Here is a 23,368-nt window from a genome sequence, read left to right on the forward strand (position 1 = left end):
ACTGTCCGACTGCCAACCCATGAATAGAGGAGGTACAAGCCCCCCTACCCCTCCAAACTCCCCTTCTGCTAGTGTATGAATCTGACCCATGGCCTCTCGGATCTCCCCTGGTGTGTATGTGTGGGATGGAGCTTCACAGTTCTTCCAATGTGGGCATGTGCCTTAACAGCACGGTCTGCTCCCATACATGTTAGCCGTCCCCAGTACATATTCAGAGTCCTTCTCACTCCTCCAGTTTGTAGTCATCTTTGCTCTGTTATTTACATTGCCCTCGTTTCGCTCTGTGTCCCGTCCCCCCTCCCACCCCCGGGCCGAGTAGCACAGCTCTGTTCACTGACCCACACTCTCATATGTAGTGTGGAAAGTCTGAGCTCTCACTCCACAGTATGAGGAGCTGACTGCCTGCACGGCACAATAAAGTTAGGAGCCCGCTACGCTCCCCAGCTTCCTTACATCTCACTAATTAATGGCAATGCAAATGAATGAGTAAATGACAAGCAAGAGAGATCTGGTTCTGCATTTACGCTTTAGAACGGTCCCAAGGGCAATACAAGAAAAAGGGAACAGGAGAGCATATGCATCCCAAAAGCATCTCCAAGGTGTGCAGTGCAAGGGGTGATAAGAGAAATCGGAAAAGCAGCTGTCTTCAGCCATCTCATTGTCAGACGTAGTCTAAAGTCACTCAACTCTGGATCTAGAAGGATCTGCTGTAATTCGTGTCCTAACGCGACAGCGGTTTGAAGGAACTGAGGCTGCAACAGGTGTCACTCCCCCTTTTATAGCTGCACTCTCAGAACAGGCTCCAACACTGAAGGAAGGGCAAAGTGCCCAAAACAGGCCCTGCTACTAAAAGGTTCCACCATCCTGGCTGCACCCAGTTGACACATCCCAAGAGCAGCAATAAGCAGAGTTATGGACCAAGATGTAGGCGCCCTGGTCTAGTAGTCAGAGCAGGAGTCAGGTCTAGTGGGAGGAGCAGGCGTTCAGGTTGGGGAATGAAGCCAAGGGTCAGCACCAGAGTCAACTGCCAGTAATCAGAGCCAGGGGGTCAAGTCAGAGTCAGAACCAAGAAACTAAGCCGAGGGCCAGAGCCGAGATCAGATGCCAAATGCCAGAGCCAAGGGTCAAACAGGAGTCAGGGTCAGAAGTCAGAGGCCAGGGTCAGAGCCAGGACTGGTAGCTGAGGCTTGGAGGTGAGATGTAGGGGCAGGAGGAGATGCAAGGATCAAGCATGGATGGGAACAGGAGTGAAGGCATGAGCCAGGAGCAGAGCAGGAATCAGGAACAGGGCTGGGTGCAGGTCCAACACAGGCAACATAGGAGATCACCCTGTTGCTCAAACTTCCTGTGCCTCCTTCTGACTTAAATAGCAAAGTTGGACCAATTGGTGGAGCCAGACAATCCTCCACTCAGAGCTCCTGTGGGTGGTGCTTTGGCTGGGGCCACAGTCCCAGTAGCTTACAGCCTACCAGGTTTCAGTAGACATTGGCAGCTGTCTGGGGACTCCTAGGCCAGGGTTCAAGACCTGGATACCACACGGAGGACACTCAAAGAAGAATTGCTACAGACTTCCAGCAGAATTGAGCAGCTGGGGCAGATGGGTCAAAAGGAAGAGAGGATCCTAGTGGGGAAGGGGATTAAAAATAGCTTTTCCATACGCCACAAACCAGAATGGTCCTGGTTCAGGAGACCATGTCTCAAGAGTGGCAGGCCTTAAAAAGACCATTATAAAAGAAAGGCCAGGACTGATTCCTGTGGGACACGAGTGGAAACACACCCTGTTGAAGATGATTCTGTGCTCACGCTTACATTTTGAGACCCAGCAGTTAGCAAGTTTTTAATCCATTTACTGTGCGCCATGTTCATTTTGTATTGTTCTAGCTCTTTAATGAAAATGTTGTGTGGCACCAAGTCAAATGGGGTACAGAAGTCTAAGTATATTATGTTAACACTATTACCTTTGTCAGCCAAACTTGTTCTCTTGTCAAAAAGATGGGGAAACAGAAGCCTACAGAGACTAGTCCAAAGTCTCCCTGCATGTTGAAGTCAGAGCCAGGATTAGAACTTATGGATGACTGTGAGGAGTGTGGTGGTATAAATACCTCAGTGTGTTAGACTAGATAGAACCAGTGGTGAGCTGGAGCCGGTTCGCACCGGTTCGCTAGAACCGGTTGTTAAATTTAGAAGCCCTTTTAGAACCGGTGCCGACTCCACAGGTGGTCCAGCCCTGGCGCACCCAAGGGGAAAATTTGGTGGGTGCAGAGCACCCACCGGCAGCTCCCCGCCCCGGCCCCAGCTCGCCTCTGCCTCCTTCCCTGAACGTGCTGCCCCCCCCCTGCTTCTCCGCCCCCCCCACCCCCCCCCCCCGGCTTCCCGTGAATCAGCTCTTCGCGCGGGAAGCCGCGGCGGGCTGAGAAGCAGGCCGCAGCTTCCCGCTCAGGCCCAGGGAGGCGGAGGTGAGCTCTGGTTGGGGGGGCACGAGGAGGGCTGCCCGCGCCGCAGCAGGTAACCCGGGGGGGTGGGGGGCGTGCAGCAGAATCGCTCCCCGCCCCAGCTCATCTCTGCCACACTCGGCCTGAGCGGGAAGCTGCCGCCTGCGTCTCAGCCCTCCCCGGCTTCCCGCATGAACAGCTGATTTGCAGGAAGCCGGGGGGGGGGGGGGGGGGAGGAGAAGCAGGGTGGGGTGGCGCATTCAGGGGAGGAGGCGGAGCAGAGGAGAGGTGAGCTGGGGCCGGGCGCAGGGCGGGGAGCTGCCGGTGGGGGCTCTGCACCCACCAAATTTTCCCCGTGGGTGCTCCAGCCCCGGAGCACCCAGGGAGTCGGCACCTAAGGAGCCACTTTTGATGCGATCAGTGGGGGGAGGGGCCGCTCCCCCTGCTCCCCCCCCAGCTACACTCCCCCGCCCCTAGGAGCCAGAGGGACCTGCCGGCGGCTTCCTGGGAGCTGTCCCAGGTAAGCACCGCCGGGACTCCCCACCTCGCCCACCGGCAGGTCCCTCTGGCTCTTAGGGGTGGGGTGGGCACCCACTACGGTGGCCCACGAGACCCTCCTGCCCGGTTCTGGGGGCAGTCAGGGGACAGGGGAGGGGGGTGGATGCGTCAAGGAATGTGGGGGGTTGGATGGGGCAGGAGTCCTGGGGGGCGGCGGTGAGCAACGACCCCCTCGTGGGGTGAGGAGGGAACCCGTTGTTAAGATTTTGGCAGCTCATCACTGGATAGAACATGGCAGTACCTGGTTCCTTGCCCTGTGTTCTGACTGCTAGACTGTGCCTGTCTGCATGCAGCACATAAAGAGTTAATGAAATATCACTCTTCAGGATTAAAGAGCAGCTCATCTTCTCCCACACTATATGTGGACAGTGGGGTCTTCTGAGTGACCCAGTTGTGCCTGGTTTTGCTCCTGTCACAACCCGCTGTCTGGCCAATTCACCAGCATTAGGACCCAGAGGTGGAGACGCAGTCTGAGGGATGAACCCAGTGGGAAGATCATCCTGGTAAACTGGTATAGTTCCTTTGCAGTAAAAGGAGGTACATCGACTTCCACCAGCCGAGACAGGATAGACAAGAGATACTGAAGTTAGGACAGGCTCCTTCAGACTGAGGGAGGCAAGAAGGTGAAACCCAAAATTCACAGAGGCCCCTCTGTCTGCTTGAGTGCAAGAGAACCAGGAAGAAGGTAAGATGCGATTTCTTTTGTGTTGTGTTTCTTGCATGTTGATTAAGCTGAGACCCAGAAACGTAGGGGAAACACAGTCAGCCAGACAGCCCACTCCTGGATACTTTACAGTACACTATGCTGGTGGTGGAATGCACTATTTCCTCCCTTACGAAATACAGAGTTGATGTGTAAGCAGAGTCAGGATGGGCTCCACCCTGACATCTGGTGGTGAGGTGCGGCAAGTTGTGGAAAAGAACTTCAGGGGCTGATCTCATTTGCATAGACACACCCACCCCGCCTAGAATGAGGCCATAACTGCCCAAATGGTCACTTTGGCTGTTGTGGGATCCCCAGTGTCTTTGTTATTCGGGCGGGAAGAATAAATTGTTATTACCCTGATTATGGGAACTGTGCGTGGAACTGTACTTGGCCTTTTGTTATGATGGAGGGACTCACCATCAACTGAGTAGCACTCACTAGGCAAGGGACATGGGTTCCAAAACTCTGTGAATGGAGAGAGATTTGAGACAGATATTAGTATTTGGTGGTGTGGGCCCCTTTGTAAAGGCCTGAAGCACCAATTGCACCTCTGTCTCTCTCCACTGTAGAATGTCTAGAGCTAATTTTGGGTCTATTAAGAGTCTTGCTACAGATACTGTGCTGCATTCACTTTGGCCTTATGGTGAACCAGCACTAAGGCTCCCACTACTATGAGCTGAAATTACTGAGAGCTGTGTCAAGTAGCAGGGAGCCAGAAGATCTAGAGTGCAGTGGTGCTGTTCGTGGATAGGCTGGTGGAGTGTTCGTGAGACGGCGAGGTGAGCTGTGCAGAGCGGAGCCGTTCGTGAGACGGCGAGCTGAGCAGAGCCGTTCGTGAGACGGCGAGCTGAGCAGAGCTGTTTGTGAGATGGCGAGCTGTGCAGAGCGGAGCCCTGTGGAGCAGTCAGCTTCAGGACACGTAAGGTGCCCCTTACCTCTTTCCCCCACACACAGGCACATTTTAGCCAGACTGGGGAGTAACACTATGCAGATGAACTTTTGAACTCTGGGGCTGGACTTTTTGGACTTTGGGTGATTTGTGGATTGCTGGACTCAAGAACCGAGGGAAAGGATGTGGCCCAATTTTCTGGGGTGGGGTCTTTGCTCATGGTTTGGTTAATGAACACTAGTTGTGGTGTTTCCCCAATTTAATGCTGATGTCATTTACCTCATGTTATTAAAGATTCTCTACTACACAGAGACTCTGTGCTTGCCAGAGGGGAAGTATTGCCTCTTTGAGGCGCCCAGGGGATGTGTAAGATTTTCCCAGGTCACTGGGTGGGGGCTCGAGCCAGTTTTGCATTTGCTTTGATGAGAGGGAACCCCTGTGTACTGAACCCGGCCCTTGCTGCTATCAACTTGGCCTGGCAGAAGGGTTACAGATGTAAAGGTGCAATCTCAGAATTACAGTTCTGATCCGCTCTAAGTGAAAAGAGACAAGGTTACCTCACCCACCTTGTCTCGCTAATATCCTGGGACCAACACAGCTTACAACACTGCAAACAACTACGTGAAAAGACTCTGGGTCAAATCCTTCCATCAGTTACAGGTGAAGTCACTGCATTTCTTCCTGAATTTACCAGTGTGACTAAGAGCACAATTTGTCTCTTTGGCGGAGATTTTCAAGTGAGTTTGGCTGTTTCCGTTTTTGGGCGCCTAACGTGTGACACCTTAAAAGAGTAAGTCTGAATTAACCTACATGTTTTTAATACATACCCCTTATGCTTTGGTCTTGCCTGTGCTACGAATGAAACAGTTACAGAGCACGCCTGTCTGCCATCAGGTTAGCTGTACCAGGACTAAACACAGTCAGCAGCAAGAGCTGACAAGGACGAGCTGTATTCAGTACCAAACTAATTGAATTAAATTAGGGCAGCTTTGTGTGTGGATACTCTTGTCTTTGTTTCAAGTTTAAACCCATGTAACTGCCCACACTGGAGTTTGCACCAGTTTAACGACATTTTTTTAAACTAATTGAAGTTAAAGTTTAATGCAACTTCTGTAGGTAGACAAGCTTTCAGCAAGTGTTACATTTGGGTTTGATGAGAAAGAGGAGAGCTTTTTTGCAGCACTTCCTTGAAAAGAGACAAGATCCTAAGTTGCACAACCGGTTTATTAGGTTAGTAGATAGTTCAGTTTCATGTTCCTTGCAATAGAAACTGATAGCACTTTTCTACATGCAAGCAACATTCATAATAATAATAATATCTGGCTCTTACATTGCATTTTTATCCATAGATCTCAAAGCGCTTTCCTAAGGTCATGTAAAGGTAGGAATGAGTTCAATAAATCCTAGCGTCGGCATGAGTTCAAGAAGTAGACTCATTCCTTTCTTGTGCTTTGTGTGTGTGTCTCAGGTTCTTCTGAAATAGTCTTTAAGTGAGAGAGCAAAGTGTTACAATATTTAATTCTGCAGATGAGAGTGGGAACTCCTGGCATGCAGATGGCCTTCTGTGCTAGTCATGTTCTCCCATTCATGAAAACGCAGGAAAAAAAATAGTCTCCCCCATTTACTGTCGCTTTTCCACTTTGGTTAGTTACAGAATAGTCTTGCAGTATTGTGGCAGAAGGATACCTGAAGTAAACAATTCACCCCACTTAGCAAAACACTTTCTGTTTCCATTTCAGGGAACAGGAAACTGTAGTCTCTAATCAAAAATAGTCACAGGGAAAAGCACCAAGGCAGAAAACAATCAGTCCAACTAGTACATGCAGTGAGGATATGAGATCTCTGATCTCACTTCACCACTTAGAGTATCCAGCCATCCCAACCTCATGCTTAAAAAATAAAAACTTTCTACACCATCATGTGTTTCCTATATATCTTTGTATAATGCTTTTATGCATAACATCACAGTTCTGTATTTTCAGTATAATGTTGAATTAATTTGTATCTATTTTTAACAGTAGGAAGGATTATAACACGTTGATATTGTATTTGTTGTGCTGGGGTTTAAAATGTACATCTTTTGTAAAGTAGATTAAAGCTGTCTCACAACAGAGCTATGACATAAGATACCAGAAATGCATATTTGACTGTTGCTAAACTCTTTATCCTTTTACTTCTGAAACAGATGGACAAACTCTCCAGTGAAGAGTTTTTCATGTTCTTGTTTCCCTTTTTTGAACCCCCTCTTAACTGAGCAATAACCTTTTTGAGATGGTGTCCAGTAGTGGGGGAATGTTGCATTTAACCAACCTTAATCCCTTTTAAATGACATTTTTATTCAATTAATGGAGTAAGACAGGGCTGTGTCAACAGCTCAGACCACTCTTAGGGGATGTCTACATTACAGAGACTATACCGGTATAACCAGTAGCCTACTGCTTTTACCCTGAGAGAAGGGGTTTTCCTGTGGGTGTAGGAACACCACTTCTCTGAGCAGCAGTAGCTACGTCAATGACACAGCTAGGTCTGTGCTCGGGTTAGGTTGGCATAGGTATGTCGCTCAGGGGAGTGGATTTTTCACACCCCTGACAGATGTAGCTATGTTGACCTAACTTGTAGATCAGGCCTTTAAGTGGGGCCAGTGTAACCTCAGCTGAAACTCAACCAATCATCACAGTTGCTCTCCAGCTAATTTGCATGCTGCACTTCTAATGGTTCAGATGACTGGATACATGCATCCAGAATTCTTATTGGTGGATTACTTGGCCCCAACTGGGAACATGTGGTAAGGATTTTATCTTGAACCACATCTAGCGTGTTAAGTTTTAGCACTAGAAAGTGTTTTATCATTATTTCTCTTGTAACCATTTCTGACTTTAACTACAAAAAGAGAGATTTTAAGTGAGTACAAGGAATTAAATAAACGTTTTGTATTCTTTAATCAAACTAATTCAGTGTTTGTGTTTAAACTGAAATGTTGGGTAACGCCAATTAAAGTAGCAATCTGTTGTATATTGGCCCCCGTACCGGGGCAACAGACCTATAATATCTGACCTGTCCAATGCAGAACACACGCTTTTGGGAGAATTCAGGACTGGCGTGTGTTGGGATCACCCTGCAGGTAGTAACCAAGGCTGCTGGAAGCCAGAGCGTGGCTGGTGTTGCTGCTGACAGGCTGTTGGGGTCAGAGTTGCTAGACCAGGGCTGTAGCTATATACAGACACTCACGGTGTGACCTGCATGCTGGTAGGCTGGTTGTGAGCGACCCAAGTTGGGAGCTACAACAGCAAAGCATTGTGAGGCACCCACGGTTGAAAGGCAAGTTGTGACAGAACCCCTCACTGGTCCGGATTGCACCCTAGAATGCAACCCCTGGGTCTCCCACAAAAGCACCCCACTCAGTGCACGCTACTCAGGACAAATATGGCAGAGCCATTGGTACTGTCTCTTGTGTTAGAGGATGGACGTATAACCCACATCCACTCTGTGTGGTGCTCTTTCCCCTGCTGGTGGTGCCTACAGCCTTGGCTAACTGAATTGAATTTTTTGCTCAGGGAGTAGAGGCTCATGCTTTAAGATCCAGAGGCCTCAGGTTCAATCCCCTCTGCCAACAACCCACCCAAGGGGCATTACACATGGTCTTCAGTTCTCCCGCTGCCCCTACCTATCGTTTTAATATAATGCTTTAAGAGAGACTTATCCTTTTGCTTGTTTCAGGAACAGGATGGCCCTGAAAGAGGAGCACACGTCTGTTGATCTCAACACTAACTATGCTGATGTGGTTGTGAAAGTTGAAAAAGTAACTTTTGGCGAGAAAACACGAAACAAAATGCACAACACCAAACTGAAAAGGAAACAAAATGGTAAAATCTCCCAAGCAGCGTGTGCATTGTTGAACTCCGGAGGCGGCTTGGTAGAGGCGGAGATTGAGAACGAATGCTACAGTTACACAAAGGATGGGCTTGGGCAGGATATAGGACAATCCCTTACGGAACTCATTTCATCTAAAAAGTTTGAAAACTATTTTGAATGTATGCAGCAGAACAACAAGTTATTCATTTTTGTGAAGTCTTGGAGCAGTGAAGTTTTGCCTTCACCACGGATTTGCAGCATAAGAACAGGCTTGTACCAAAGATCTGGCACTTCTGCTGAGAGAACGAATTCTGGCGTGGCTGCAGAATTTCTTGAAATGAAGAAAGCTTGTGACAGGAGAGAATCTGATGAGACAAAGCAAAGAGCTGAGACATCTGTTCTTCCTGAACACTGGTCAATACATGATTCTGCTGAAGATATTTTTAATGCAGACCACCTCACCTATGGTGAGAAACAGAATTTCACTGAGTCGACCCATGTGGAATTTAAAGAGTTCTCTTCAAAGAACATCTTGAAACACATTGAAGACAACTTGCCACATTATATCTCTGCTTTTGCAAACACACAAGGGGGATATTTGTTTATTGGAGTGGATGACAGTAGAAAAGTGGTTGGATGTAGCAAAGAAAATGTTAAAACCAATGAATTATGCAGAGTAATAGAATATGTCAGCAAGAAGTTGCCTATCTCACATATCTGTAATTCTCAGGCAAAACTGAATGTTGCCCATAAAATCCTGCATGTGCGGGATAATGATGGGAACTTGCGTGGCTATCTATGTGCTGTGAAAATCAAACCCTTTTGTTGCGCTGTGTTTTCGGATAACCCTGACTCATGGATTGTGAAGAGTGACCGCATTGAGAGACTGATGACCGAAGACTGGACGGCTATGATGGTGGCAACCGATCCAGGTCAAATGATTAAAAATATAAACTTTAAGAGTTTATTTTCCCATATTAACCTAAACTTCAGTGTTTCTAGCTTGGTAGCATGACTGGCAACTTGACAAATGAAGTGGTTCGAAAACTTAAAGTCACTGGTGTCCCACAATACTTTTCTTAAAGGGACACTGTCAACTTAGAAATCACTTATAACAATGTGAGATGAAAAAAAATCTGACATAAGTTATAACATATGGCCAAAAGTATTATATGTCTAAACAATTGGAGGGGAAAATATTTTCTTTGTTCGGTTCATTTACTCTAGGACAACACTGTGTCTACAGCCCAGCCGGTTTCTCCTGTTTGCAGAGATGTTTCACACAGCAAAGGGGGAGGGAGAAGCATTTAAGCCCTGATTTTGTCACCCTCCATCACACTGTGTTGTGCCTCGTGTCACAGGGTGAGGTGGGCCGTGCAGAGGACCCCAGCCATCACCTGTGCTAGTGGTTCCTGCTAGATCAGGTGAATGCAAGCAGTAGCAAGGCCTACTGGGATGAGAGAAGCAGGACAGAATAGAGAGAGCTGAGGAGACCAGTAGCTACAGGAAGCACTACAGAGGCCAGGACCTGGCAATGGAGAATGGAGCCCAGGAGGGGCTTGGCAGATGACTGCTGGAAGAAGATGGGAAGAATCACAGTATTCAGTTAACCCTCCCCCCTTTGCCTTAATGACACTCATCCCTAGGTGACTAGGATTACATCCCGCGGTGACTAGGATTATATCACTTTCTTCCGATTGACGGTTGTGACTCACTTTGGATCAAACCTGTCCTTCATCACCCTAGGACCACTTACTGTTTGTTACTCTGAGTGGAGGTTACAGAAATCTTTGGTTTTCATTATTATTTCTTAGCAGTTCTAGGAGCAAACAAAAATGGAGGTTGTCCCAAGCTCTCATTGTCCTTGATGTTTAGGGGAAAAAACCACAATTAAATACAAAATCAAACCCTCACCTCAACTGCACTATACATGGCAGGAAATAATTAAAAACCTTTTATAGCACAGCAGAAATGAGAGAAAAAATACTCCATCCTCTTCAAATATTGCCCCTTAAGAAATATCTCCCTCCTAAATTCCCCATGAACAGATGAGCCTTTCTGCTTATCATGAAGATCAAGAAAGGGGTGTGTGAGGGGTGAGTTCTCAAATAGAGGAGCCCGCAAGGAGAATGCCCTGCCAGCCTCCTGCTCTCTCTGATATCCTGAGAGCTCAGGTGCCTCTGCCAATCTCAGTTGTGGTGGTATGGCCTGAGTTGAGAAGTGTCTCTCAATCTGGGAGGTCCCAGGCCATTAGAACTTTATAGGTCAAAACCTACACCTTAAATTCCACTCAAAAACCCACAGAGAGCAAGAGCAGATGACAAGGCCCTGGTGTGATATGCTCAACAGCGAGATGCCCCATTGAACAAGAATATTGTAACACTTGGCGTTGTCCTCGGTTTCTGCATTGATTTAAGATGCAGTCCTGTGTACTGCACTTTGTAGACACCTAGTCTAAGGTGACAAAAGCAGGAATCATGGTAGCAAGCTTCACATCCAACCTCCTGGTTAGATGCGAGCAGAGGAAGCCATTTTGGCTAACACTGAAAGAGAACCCTCCAGTACTAACTGGGAATCTAACCAGACTCCCAAGTAGCAAACAAGAGTAGCAAATAGTGGATAAACAGCCTCAGTGAGGTTATGTCTTCGCTGACAAAACAGGTGTGTTTTTACACCGAGATAGGTAACTCAAGATGGCTCTCGATGTGAAATTCTAGTGGAGACAAGGCAGGGATAGTTTTTACATTAAAGTAGTCAACATCACTAATTTTTTGTCACGAAGATGGCCTAAAAGGGCAGACACAGTCTTCATCAAAACGTACCACATCATCTGAATTGGCAGAGACAGTAACAGAAAGTTGAGTGTCATCCGCATACAGAAGACACCATAAACCATGTTCCTCCTTAACCCTGCCAGGGGAGGCCCTCATCCTGAATCAAATCGCAAATGGTGAAAACATTATTGATCACTGGCCTTTTCTTCATCAGTGTGAACCAAAGATCAAGCTCTTTCTCTCCCAATTTCAACCTCCTTATGAAATAATTACAGACAAAACCAATGGGACAATCAAATATCTTGGTCCTGATTTATACCTTCTCCTTACTTTTCCTACCTTGCCTCCTTCATGCTTGGCCCTTGCAATCAACTCCCAACTTCAGGGTCTCCATATCTCCAGTATGCAAAAGAATGAATTCTTCTACTCTTTCAGCCACTGTAAGGTAGCCATAAAGTAAGGGACACTGCTGCAGCAGCTGGGTACCCAGATAAGGGCCTTCAGTTAAAGTAATTAATCTCATTTCATTTTGAGTGAAATGAATGCAAATGCGAAACCCACAGCAATTCTGAGAGCAGTTCAGGGCATGCTCATTAAAAATCCTTATGGTGGTGCTGGGGTGAAATAAGTATATTAATATTAAATTTTAATTTACTTTTCAAGAGATTTCAAATCCAGTTAATGTCTTGAAGACTGAGCTGAGTGTATCATGTGGATCTCCACTCACTAAAACGGTGTATTCCAACCCAGGCATCACATGTCTTCGTGATCTGCAAAAATCTCCATTTTCAGGTATGTCTTTTTGGTTTTTATTAGTTTATTTCTGGTTTCTGTACATTGACAGACATGTTTGAAGGCATTTGGTTTACAAATAACATTAGAGTGGAATAAGAAGTGATGTTCTATGCACGCACAATACTGGCTTTTGAAGAATTAAGGACTGAAGCCACTAGCAATATCGTATGAACTGGTGAAAAACAGACCAACCTTGACCTCTCCGAATCCTCCTTACCTCTCTGGCCAACCCTCCCTCACCATGGTTAATTTATTTGAATGTGTGATCTATGTGATATTCAATTCTTATTTCAATGTTTTTCACATAAGAGAATGTGCAGGTGCTATATAATTACTGTAAGTCAAATGGGTGTCCTTGTAGATGTCTTTTATACTTAAGTGTGAATTTCCTGGGGTCTTTGGGGTCTCAGACATTTAATATTGAATTTAGTTTTGGTCTGCTGGATTTCCTTAATATTTGTTTTATATTTCACTTTTTGATGTCATTATACAGCTGGTGGAGGTGTATGAAATGATAATGCTGTTTCCAAATTTAGGCTTTTTTTGAGTAACGAATCATTCCAGAACCTTTCCTGATTTTCGTGAACATGTTCAATTGTTGTAACTATTAAGATGAATAAATTTCAGACTGTGGATTGTTCCTAATCTGTTCCTGTCAACTATTCATTGTTCATTCTTCATGATGTGTGATTGAACACCTAAGCCACATCTGCTCCCTGACTGGATGACTGAACCATTTTAAACAGGGCACTAGGTAATAAGAAGTAATGAACTTCTGCTATAAGTTTGCAAATGAAGTATGATTTTGCTGAACGCTTGTGAGAAATTTGGGATGTTCTAGTTATCCAGTGACGAAGCAACTCACCCAAGGCCTCTCAGTGAATCAGTGGCAGAGGAAGGATTAAATTCAAGGGCCTCTTGACTCCCATCCTTGTCCTCCCTCCTTCAGGCTGCCAGAGGATTTGAGCATCGTGCACTGCCGCTGAGTTCAGCTACACTTGTGAGAGCTCAGCACTTTAGGTGTCTCAAACTGAGCACCCAGAAAATGAACACACAGTGACCACCGGTGAAAAATTTCATTCCACGCACCTTTGTCCAGCCTCTCTCAGAGTCGCTGGATCTCCATCATGGGTCTGTCATTTCTCTCCCTCATCCAGGGTATGACAGCACTGTCACCTAGTGGTTTCTCACACTAGGGGCTCTTGTTGTGCCTTTTCCAGAACTGCAGCCCTAGGGCCCTAGACACTGAAGCAGTCCTCTGGTCTGTCCCCAAATTATCCCCACTTCTTTCCCCTCAAGGGCTACTGTTTAGGTTCCGCCCTGCCCAGGGTACGCAAGGAAAACTTTGTTACCAAAAGTTACATGCTACATGTGTAAAAAGGTGTTACTTTAAACTAGGAGGTTGTGAATTTGCATGGTTTGGTTAATTAGAGCCTGTAAAGGGGCACTCACCTCTTGAGTGCCTCCTAGCAGCTGGGTGCAGTGCTGCAGTCCTTTTCTCACCTCGGTGCCCCCTGCCAGCCAACCTTAGCAGGTTTTCCATGGCTAGGCCCTCCAGCCAAGTCACAAAGTCTAAATGAATCCCTTCTGGGGTATTAAAGAGTCCTTGCTAGGGTCTTTGGCCCATGCTCTGAGCCCTGCAAATTCAGCCCTTTCGGCTCTCAAATAAGGCCTGCCCCTTTGTGGGGTTTATGCCTCTTCACCTGTGGTAGATACAGAACCAGCTACTCCAGGTTCCAACCCAGGGATCCTATACACAGTAGCCATGTACTCAATCCTTTACTGCAGTTTCCCTGAGCCTCTTCCTACCAGTCCTTTATCTCCAGCTGTATCTCAGGGCCAATGTCTTCAGGTCTTTCTCTGATCCCACCCCATGTAAGCCTAGCCAGCCATAACTAATTGCCTAGCTCCTTTGGCCAGAGAGGAGCACCCTTCCACATACCTCTGGTCCCAGCTTGGAGCTGAACTGCTAAGGCAGGTGGCTCCTTTTATCTGGGCCAGCAGGGCCCTTATTGGCTGTTCCTAGCCCCTCTAGTCCCAGGTCTCTGTGGTTTCCAGAACAGCTGCTCTGGAGAGTCCTCTCTAGGCAAGCTGGAGGACCCACCTTCGCTGCTTTTCCCCTCTCACCTTGCTGCTTGTTGGGGTGGGGTGTAGTAGGACCACGGCGCCCCCAGCAGGAGGCTGCAAAGGTCGAATACACCCCATCACAGAGCCACACAAAATAATCCCTGACGAGGCATCTGGGGAGTCGCTGCAGATACAGAGATTGTGGGGTGTGTTCTGTAGCTTGTTCAGTAGCATGCAAGACTGAAGTAAAATAGTGAGTCTTTCCTCTCAGCTATAAGGGAGACTTTTATAAGGACTGAGGGGGCACTCACTGGTGCTCCCATGAAGCTAGAAGATGAGTGAAGCTGACAAAACCATCGATTTGGAGAGAAAGGGGTACCCAGCCTCGGGAGACAGTAGACCAGCTTCCCATTTCCAGGAAACATTTCAGGTGAAATGCTTGTAGAATGCAAAAGTGCCTAAAAAAGTTTTGGCTCCCATCCTAACCACTCACCATAGTAAAGTTAAGCAAATGCATCATAATACCTAATTCTTATATAGCGCTTTTCATCAGTAGATTTCAAAGTGTGTGCATCAGAGTTTGCAGGATCAGGGCCTTTATTTGTAAGCTCAGTGGAGCTCTCTGAATAAGAAAACAGATTCCTGAATACATAGCCCAAGTTCAGTCTGCTACTATTTGTGAAGTCTTACTACTTATTCGCTGAAAATATTACCAAATTTCAACAGTCACAGATTTTTGCACGCACGACAATTTTTCTGAACATTCATGCTGGTTAGGTATTATTATTTATTCTCCTGTTTGAAAAGTTTCTGTCATGCTGTCAGGGAGCAGAATCATTACTGTGTGACCAGTACATCACGAATAGCAAACAGGAAAAGCAAAGCGTTTGTGAACAATCTGCAGTCTGAAAATTATTCATCACGTAATTCAAATATTCCGCAAGTCCCTGGGGATGACAAATGCATTTGCAGAAATCAAGACAGCTTTGTGAATGATTTGACACCTAAAAATGGGCTAACGGCCCAATCCTGCAAAACTGTATGCAAGGGAGTAACTCTGTTTCTTTTATAAAAAGTAATTATTAACAGCTCCTAATTCAGCTTTAGAAAAGGAGTTAAGTGTTAAGAGAGTAGTTAGGAAAAGTGGCAGAAACAGCAGCTCAGAACTTTGGTGAAGATGGGACAGTTAAAAACTTTTTGCAAGTGGCCCCTCCTTTGGCAGTGTGAGCAGAGGTGCCCAGGAATTAGTGGCCCATGGAGACTGAATTCCCCTCTCATCCCTATGGGGGTCCCTACAGAGTATAGCTGAGACTCACTGGTGGATGATTATGGGCAGGGGGTTGGGGCCATGGGTCACAGGAAAGCCCATTTGCCATTGCTCAGGCTGTACGGGTTCTGTGCATAAGGGACTTCAGCCGTCAGGATTGCCAATCCAACATTTTTACCATCAGGTTTCAGAGTAGCAGCCGTGTTAGTCTGTATCCGCAAAAAGAAAAGGAGGACTTGTGGCACCTTAGAGACTAACCAGTTTAACAAATTTGTTAGTCTCTAAGGTGCCACAAGTACTCCTTTTATTTTTACCATCAATACCTTCAGTTGGAACAACTTTTCAAACTGTACTGCAGTGTCTTAATAAAAGGAAGAAGAAAAGAAATTGGACATAAAATTTGTTAATATTTTTCTAATTCTCTCAATTTCTAGTAATTTCTAATGGGATAACATACACACCAGAAAACCTCACCAAAGAGCTGTTCTCAAAGTATCCAGGGCTGGAGAATTTAATGAACGAGCAAATGGAAGAGCTGCAGGCATCTCAGGGACTACTGATATTTTCAAGGAGCTGGGCTGTAGATATCGGATTGCCAGAGAATCAGCAAGTTGTCTGTGATGCTCTCTTAATAGCCGCAGGCAAACACCCAATGCTGTACACTGTGACTCAGAAGGACTGTTCTGTGAATATGTTTGAATATGCAAGACAAACTGCTCGTGCATTGAAACAGAAACTGGTAAATGTTGGGGGATACACTCAGAGAGTGTGTGTGATTCCCCATCTCCTACAGCTTGGAACCAATGAAGAAGGAAATACAGAGTTGGATTTGCAAGTTAAGTACCCTGGTAGCTACAATGTATCCCACAAGGACATGCCAAAATTACTGGACTCACTTGTGATAATCTTACTGGGTTTTAGGTCCTTTTTAAGTGACAGCCTTGGGTGTGAGTTTTTCAATCTCCTCACTGTTAAACAATATGAGTTACTAAGAACAGATTTCCATAAGATCAAGAAGCAATTTATTTATGGCCTGCCAGGAAATGGGAAAACGACAGTGGCCCTGAAAATCATAGAGAAGATAAAAAACGTGTCTCATTGCAAGTCTGAAGATATTCTCTACCTATGTGAGAACCAGCCACTGAGTGAATTTGTGAGGTGAGCAATTTATATGTAAGTCAACATTGTGCCCAAATGTATCTAAAATGGGGGGGAGGGAGAGGAAAATCAATACCCAAAAATCTTTTACAAGCTGTAGAAAGACCTTCCTGCTCTCAGGCCTTGTCTACAGTATGAACAAACAGACTCCTAATTCCCCGGCAGTGTAGCTCCACACAAGGTCACAGTAGATGACACAGTGGTAGACATGCCTGCACCCTGTCTACATTAACAGTTCCTATTATTGCTACAGCCAGTGGAGAATTATCGGTCTGAAGTTTGCCAGTGTAGGCATAGCTTGAAATGATGCCACAGATGAGCTAGTCGTTTTCATGTTACAGAACAATCTGGACAGGTATAATGGCATTTGGAACGGCTTTCTCCACAAACCACCTTAAACCATTTTGGGTCAGATTAACCCCTCCGCTAGTACAGGGAGATGCAAATGCACCCCCAGAAGCCAGCTAACCCCCTGCACCCTAGAGGAGATTCCTCCCTAGAGGATGGCAAATAGTGTTTGTATTGCTGTCTTCCCTGGGGGTAAACTGCGGGAGGGCAGCTTTGGTATCTGCTGGATGCTGTATACAAACCTGGCTGGCAGAGGCTGTAGCTGAGATGAGCTGGAATCAGCGCACACCTGCCTGCTCTTACACAGCCCTCCGTGGCCAGCACCACCCATTCTTCAGGCTTCTGAGCTCTCCAGTGTAGGAGAGGTTGCAGTCCCCTTTGGGGCAAGTCCAGGACAAAATTACATACAGCTGCATCAGTGCTCACAATGCTGTGAATTCTAGCACGGACTAGGCTCAGGTACTTGGGTGCTGTGGTGGGATCATCACAGGGAGCCACTGTTTCTTCGTGGGCCCTTTGCATTCCCTGGCACCAACTCATCCTGGCCTGGTCTTTCAAAAGTCTTTCAAAATCAAAATTACTTTAGACTCAGACCATGATAACAGAAGTCCTCCCAGTGTTCCTTCTGGATGGAGTGGGTTTTTTGCTCCTCTTCTATAGCCTGAGAACAAGTCACACATTTCCATGCGGTCTTCCACATCCATCAGAACAATGTCCTCAGGAGTGGCTCACCAAAAGGGTCCGGAATGCCACCCAGATATACGACATCATGGCACAAGAGATGGAGAAGATTGTAAGAAATCAACAAATAGATATTCCTCATCAGCGGTTAAGAATGTTGTTGGATGAAGCTGAATGTGCCCATCCCCTGCCAGGTGTTTCTAAGGTAGAAAGAAACTTGGAAGAGGATGAAATAGTAACATATGTGGTTGAAAACTGTCTCCAATATTTCTCAAAATGGTTACTCTGGGAAAGACATTGCTATCCTGTGCAGCACAGTGAAAGAGAAGGATAAATATCGTCACGTGCTACAGCCCAAAATGGAAAATGAGATGAAGAATTTCAAGCTGGATGCAGATTTCACAATGGCAGATGATGTGCTGGGACATGGCATTGTTCTTGACAGCATCCATCGCTTTTCTGGCCTGGAAAGGAGCATCGTATTCAGTATCAAACCAGTCCCTACACAGGAGGAGATTTCGAACAATCTTTTACTCTGTGTGGTATCCAGAGCTAATTTACAACTTCATTTGTTGTATGGAAGAGTGCAAAGTACGAAAAAGCTGACGGTGGTGCACTCACAAACTGATTGAACGTGAGGTCTGTAACTGCTGTCTGGAGTGCCTGTCCTCCACTTCTGTTGTTGACTCTCTCCAGTTTAGTTTCTGCCCTCTGCACTCCTCTAAAGTCTCTAATGTACTCTTTGTGGCCAAATCTCAGGGTATGTGCTCCATCCTTAACCTCCTTGTCCTGTTGGCAGCTTTTGACACTGTTGACCACTCCCTCCTTCTTGAAATGTTGTCCTCAGCTGGCTTTTGTGGTTCTGTCCTTTTGTGGTTCTTCTCCCATCTCTTTGATTGCTCTCTAAGCGCTGTGTTTGATGGGCCATCATCCTCCCCTTTTCTGAGAGTGTCCTCTTCACAGCTCCTCTTCACAGTGTCCTCACAGCTCCTCCTCCTCTTCCCCTCCTCCTCTACATCTCCACCCTAACTCTAGGTAGTCTTATCTGCAAGCATGGCTTTGATTACTCTCCTGGGCTGATGACTCAAAAAATCTACCTGTCATTGCCAACCAGAATTTGTAGAGCATGTGAGAAAAAATGTAAACCTCTGTTTATGGTGTGTCCCAAATATTCAAAAGCACCAGTGAAAAAATACCTCTCCAGACACACTGAAGAGTGTGTGTGTGTGTGGTGCACGCGTGCGTGTGTGTACATATGAATATATACAAGATAAGTATCTTGTTAAAGAAAAAACACACTTCAATAAAATACTCAAGTTCCCTGACTGCAAATTGAATTAGTAAAAGAAAACCCAAACCAATTAAATCAACAAGCTCTAGAATTCTGAGCAATCCTCATTCACTGTGCATCCCACTCAGCTGCTATACACTCAGTACAAAAAAAGAAAAGGAGGACTTGTGGCACCTTAGAGACTAACCAATTTATTTGAGCATAAGCTTTCATGAGCTACAGCTCACTTCATCCGATGCATCATCGGATATAGCTCACGAAAGCTTATGCTCAAATAAATTGGTTAGTCTCTAAGGTGCCACAAGTCCTCCTTTTCTTTTTGCGAATACAGACTAACACGGCTGCTACTCTGAAACCACTCATTACAAACTCGCTTGCACAGAAATAAAAACTGATGTGGTAGCACAAATCTGTCCATCCTGAGCCGCATACATTGTACATATATCCACAGTGGTGGTTATGTATGTAATGCTTTAAGTTCCAGGGCACAAACATAATATCAATCATCAATCTATCTGAAAACTGTTGAATCATTATGATAGTACAAAGGGAACAGAATGGTAATTAGATGCTAACTACATTGTTACTTCTCTCTCTGAACTTTAAATTAAATAACCTGGTGATTACTTTAATTTAAAAAATTGCCTTTTGTGTGGATTGTCATATTGTGATAGTGTAGATCGCTTGCTCTGACTCATTGCAATCTGATTTCTTATTTTTATTTTGTGAATTGCTGTATTACTGATTGTAGCAAGGAGGAATAATACTAAAAAAAGATTGCAGAATTATATGTGGCAAATACTTTAACATCTTATCGTTATTACTATACAATTTGTTTTCTGCAATAACTAATTTGAATATATATATTTTTAATTTAGAGCACTGTGAGGCAGTATAGAGTCTGTAGTAGGTCAAATGTTTTTATTTCTGGATATAAAGAAGATTCATACAACATGCTTCATACAACATTCCACAGTATGCTTCAACTACACAGAATCCACATCCCGGCTCATTAAACAAATCTTCATTTATAGGTCACAATATGTTTGTTTCTTATTCTGGTTGTTTGCCACCCCTCACAGTGAACACTCTGGCATATGGTATCTCCAGTTCTAGCCAAACATTGTCCCTTGGGCTTGGGCTGCTAGGCACTACTATGCTGCTAATAATATGCTCTCTATCCTTCAGACACCGAGCTCTGCACTCCGACAGGCACAGCTGCTAAGTGAAAACAGGTGAATCCAGACGTCACTTTCATGGGCTTGTGAATGTGGCAGGTCCTGGCTGAATGACCTCTCCTAATTTTCTTTTTCTTTTTCTTTTTCTTTTTTTTTTTTTTGGACCCGTTTATACTCAGAAAAAGATGTGTGTTTTAAAACATAGCAGCGAATGCCTGTTAAATCAAAGTGTTTTCAGTGTCTATTTCAGGAAAACTGACGTTTTTATCTGACCTAAGTAATCAGGACTTGCCTTTAATAGTACAAATGTGTCTTTTTAAATATATCTTAGTAAACATGTGCTAACTAACTAACTTGTGTTAAACTTCTAGTGTAGACAAGGCAAGTTTTAAACTTAACACATGTTAGCTGGTCAAGATAAACCCCAGTGAGGAGCCTCAAGTTCACTTTTTTTCCTAGTGAAGGCAAGGCCTGAATGACTTGGGTAATATACAAGGGCATGTCTACACTTGCTATTTAAAGCGGAAAAAGTCCCTTTTTTGTGCAGAAATCATGGGAGCGTCTACACTTGCCAATGACTTTTTGCAGTGAAACTCAGAAGTTTCACCGGAAAAGGAAAACCACCTCCACGAGAGGCGTACAGCTCTTACCGGGGATGCTTTTGCGGTGATGTGCAAGTGAAGACATGTTCTTCCTCTTTACACAGCTTTTAGCCTCCTGAGGATATTCCACAGTGCCTAGGTGACCACTCTGGCCAGCAGTGCTGCTCCTCTGTTGCCAGGTAAACAGACATCCACCCCTACCCCTGTAAAGCCCCAGGAACTTTGAAACTCCCCTTCCTGTTTTCTTGGCAAGTGCTCACTTATCTGGCCAGGTGACGATAGCTGCTCCATGGAGCAAAGGATCCCCTGCTTGGAGCAATGCTGACCTACTGCAGCTGATCAGTGTTTGGGGAGAGGCGGCTGTGCAGGGACCCAGCCCCCAGCCCCTTCTCGCAGGACCTATCATCAAACTGGAGAGAGCTGCACTGTGGGATAGCTGCCCTGAGTACGCTGCTCCCATCAGCGATGGAAGTGCTGCTAATGTGAACACTCTCTGATGTCTGAGGAATGAAGGGAGGACACAAACCAGCGCTTTACTTTCACCAGTTCCCTATCACCAGTGAAACTTACAGCGCAAAAACTCTGCAAGTGTAGACAGACCCTAAGAGACGGTTATCCTGAAGTAGAAACTGAAAACACTTAAACTAGCAGGACATTGTCAAATAGTTGGAACACTAGCTACAGGTGGGTTGGGCTGAGGGTGTGATGAGCTTCAACAATGTGCTAAAATGTACATTTTCTTCTGCTGTTAGGAATAAATGAGACACTAAAAAAGGCCTTTTGGTCAGCGGATAAATTCACTTGGCTTTCCTTAAGATAGGAAAAACCTGTATTATTTCATGCCATCTGTCAAGGTTCCTTCCCCACTCTGAATTCTAGGCTACAGATGTGGGGACTTGCATGAAAGACCCCCTAAGCTTATTCTTACCAGCTTAGGTTAAAAACTTCCCCAAGGTACAAACTTTGCCCAGTCCTTGAACCTTATGCTGCCACCACCAAGCATCTTACACAAAGATCAGGGAAAGAGCCCACTTGGAGACATCTTCCCCCAAAATATCCCCCTAAGCCCTACACCCGCTTTCCTGGGGAAGGCTTGATAAGAATCCTCACCGATTTGTACAGGTGAACACAGACCCAAACCCTTGGATCTTAAGAACAATGAAAAATCTATCAGGTTCTTAAAAGAAGAATTTTAATTAAAGAAAACGTAAAAGAATCCCCTCTTTAAAATCAGGATGGTAAAAACCTTACAGGGTAATCAGATTCAAAACATAGAGAATCCCTCTAGTCAAAACCTTAAGTTACAAAAAGACACAAAAACAGGAATATACATTCCATCCAGCACAGCTTATTTTACCAGCCATTAAACAAAAGGAAATCTAACGCATTTCTAGCTAGATTACTTACTAACAGTTGTAAGGCTGCATTCCTGATCTGTTCCCCGCAAAAGCATCACACAGACAGATGAACCCTTTGTTTCCCCCCTTCCTGATTTGAAAGTATCTTGTCTCCTCATTGGTCATTTTGGTCAGGTGCCAGGAAGGTTATCGTAGCTTCTTAACCCTTTACAGGTGAAAGGGTTTTGCCTCTGGCCAGGAGGGATTTTATAGCACCGTATACAGAAAGGTGGTTACCCTTCCCTTTATATCTATGACACCATCTATTAAAAAACCTGCAATGCTGGGGGATTTCTTTCAGCACAGCAATGCGCTGACCCAGCTAAAATGGAGCTTGGTCCCATCTATGTTGGCAAGAACAAACTGGATTTTAGTGGCCAGGGCCTTGTAGTGTTATAACCATAGGCGCCAACTTCTCCTGGTGCCGGTGGATGCTCGTACGCCCCCTGACCCCGCCCCAACTCCATCCCTACCCTGTCCCCATTCCAACCCCTTCACCAAAGTCCCTGCCCCAACTCCACCCTCTTCCTGCTCCTATTGGACCCCTTCCCCAAATCCCCACCCCAGCCCCGCCTCTTCCCTGAGTGTGCTGTGTTTCCCCTCCTCCCCCCTCCCTCCCAGTGCTTGTTACGCCACAAAACAGCTGTTTTGTGGCGGCAAGCCTGGGAGGAGAAGTGGGGATGCGGCATGCTCAGAGGGGCGGCGGAGGTGAGCTGGGGAGGGGGGGGCAAGGACTGGCCTGTCTCCCAAGATTTGTGAGAGTGATGGGTCATCCTTCAGGATAGGCTGTAGATCCTTGATAATGCATTGGAGGGGTTTTAGTTGGAGGCTGAAGGTGATGGCTAGTGGCATTCTGTTATTTTCTTTGTTGGGCCTGTCCTGTAGTAGGTGACTTCTGGGTACTCTTCTGGCTCTGTCAATCTGTTTCTTCACTTCAGCAGGTGGGTATTGTAGTTGTAAGAATGCTTGATAGAGATCTTGTAGGTGTTTGTCTCTGTCTGAGGGGTTGGAGCAAATGCAGTTGTATCGTAGAGCTTGGCTGTAGACGATGGATTGTGTGGTGTGGTCAGGGTGAAAGCTGGAGGCATGTAGGTAGGAATAGCAGTCAGTAGGTTTCCGGTATAGGGTGGTGTTTATGTGACCATCGCTTATTAGCACCGTAGTGTCCAGGAAGTGGATCTCTTGTGTGGACTGGTCCAGGCTGAGGTTGATGGTGGGATGGAAATTGTTGAAATCATGGTGGAATTCCTCAAGGGCTTCTTTTCCATGGGTCCAGATGATGAAGATGTCATCAATATAGCGCAAGTAGAGTAGGGGCATTAGGGGACGAGAGCTGAGGAAGGGTGTTCTAAGTCAGCCATAAAAATGTTGGC

General features: G+C 45.7%; 1 protein-coding gene and 1 pseudogene across 1 annotated transcript; both read left to right on the forward strand.

The window, feature by feature from the left end:
- The first annotated feature begins 8,309 nt into the window (after window positions 1-8,309).
- On the forward strand, window positions 8,310-16,502 carry SLFN12 (schlafen family member 12). The gene is made up of 3 exons (XM_048824439.2): window positions 8,310-9,369; window positions 11,875-12,003; window positions 15,775-16,502. Exons 1-3 carry the CDS (start codon window positions 8,310-8,312, stop codon window positions 16,500-16,502), a joined length of 1,917 nt encoding a protein of 638 aa, XP_048680396.2.
- Window positions 16,503-17,441: 939 nt separating this feature from the next.
- Window positions 17,442-18,159, forward strand: LOC142069521 (schlafen family member 13-like; annotated as a pseudogene).
- Window positions 18,160-23,368: the final 5,209 nt, after the last annotated feature.

Source organism: Caretta caretta, chromosome 17 (assembly GCF_965140235.1).
Source record: "Caretta caretta isolate rCarCar2 chromosome 17, rCarCar1.hap1, whole genome shotgun sequence".
Lineage (NCBI taxonomy): Eukaryota > Metazoa > Chordata > Testudines > Cheloniidae > Caretta > Caretta caretta.

What these genes read in the sequence shown, in the direction of transcription:
- SLFN12 (XM_048824439.2), top strand. Translation starts at nt 8,310, where the DNA reads ATGGCCCTGAAAGAGGAGCACACGTCTGTTGATCTCAACACTAACTAT. An exon ending in GATGGTGGCAACCGATCCAG is followed by an intron (nt 9,370 to 11,874) that starts GTCAAATGATTA and finishes TTACTTTTCAAG; the next exon opens with AGATTTCAAATCCAGTTAAT. An exon ending in GCAAAAATCTCCATTTTCAG is followed by an intron (nt 12,004 to 15,774) that starts GTATGTCTTTTT and finishes CTCAATTTCTAG; the next exon opens with TAATTTCTAATGGGATAACA.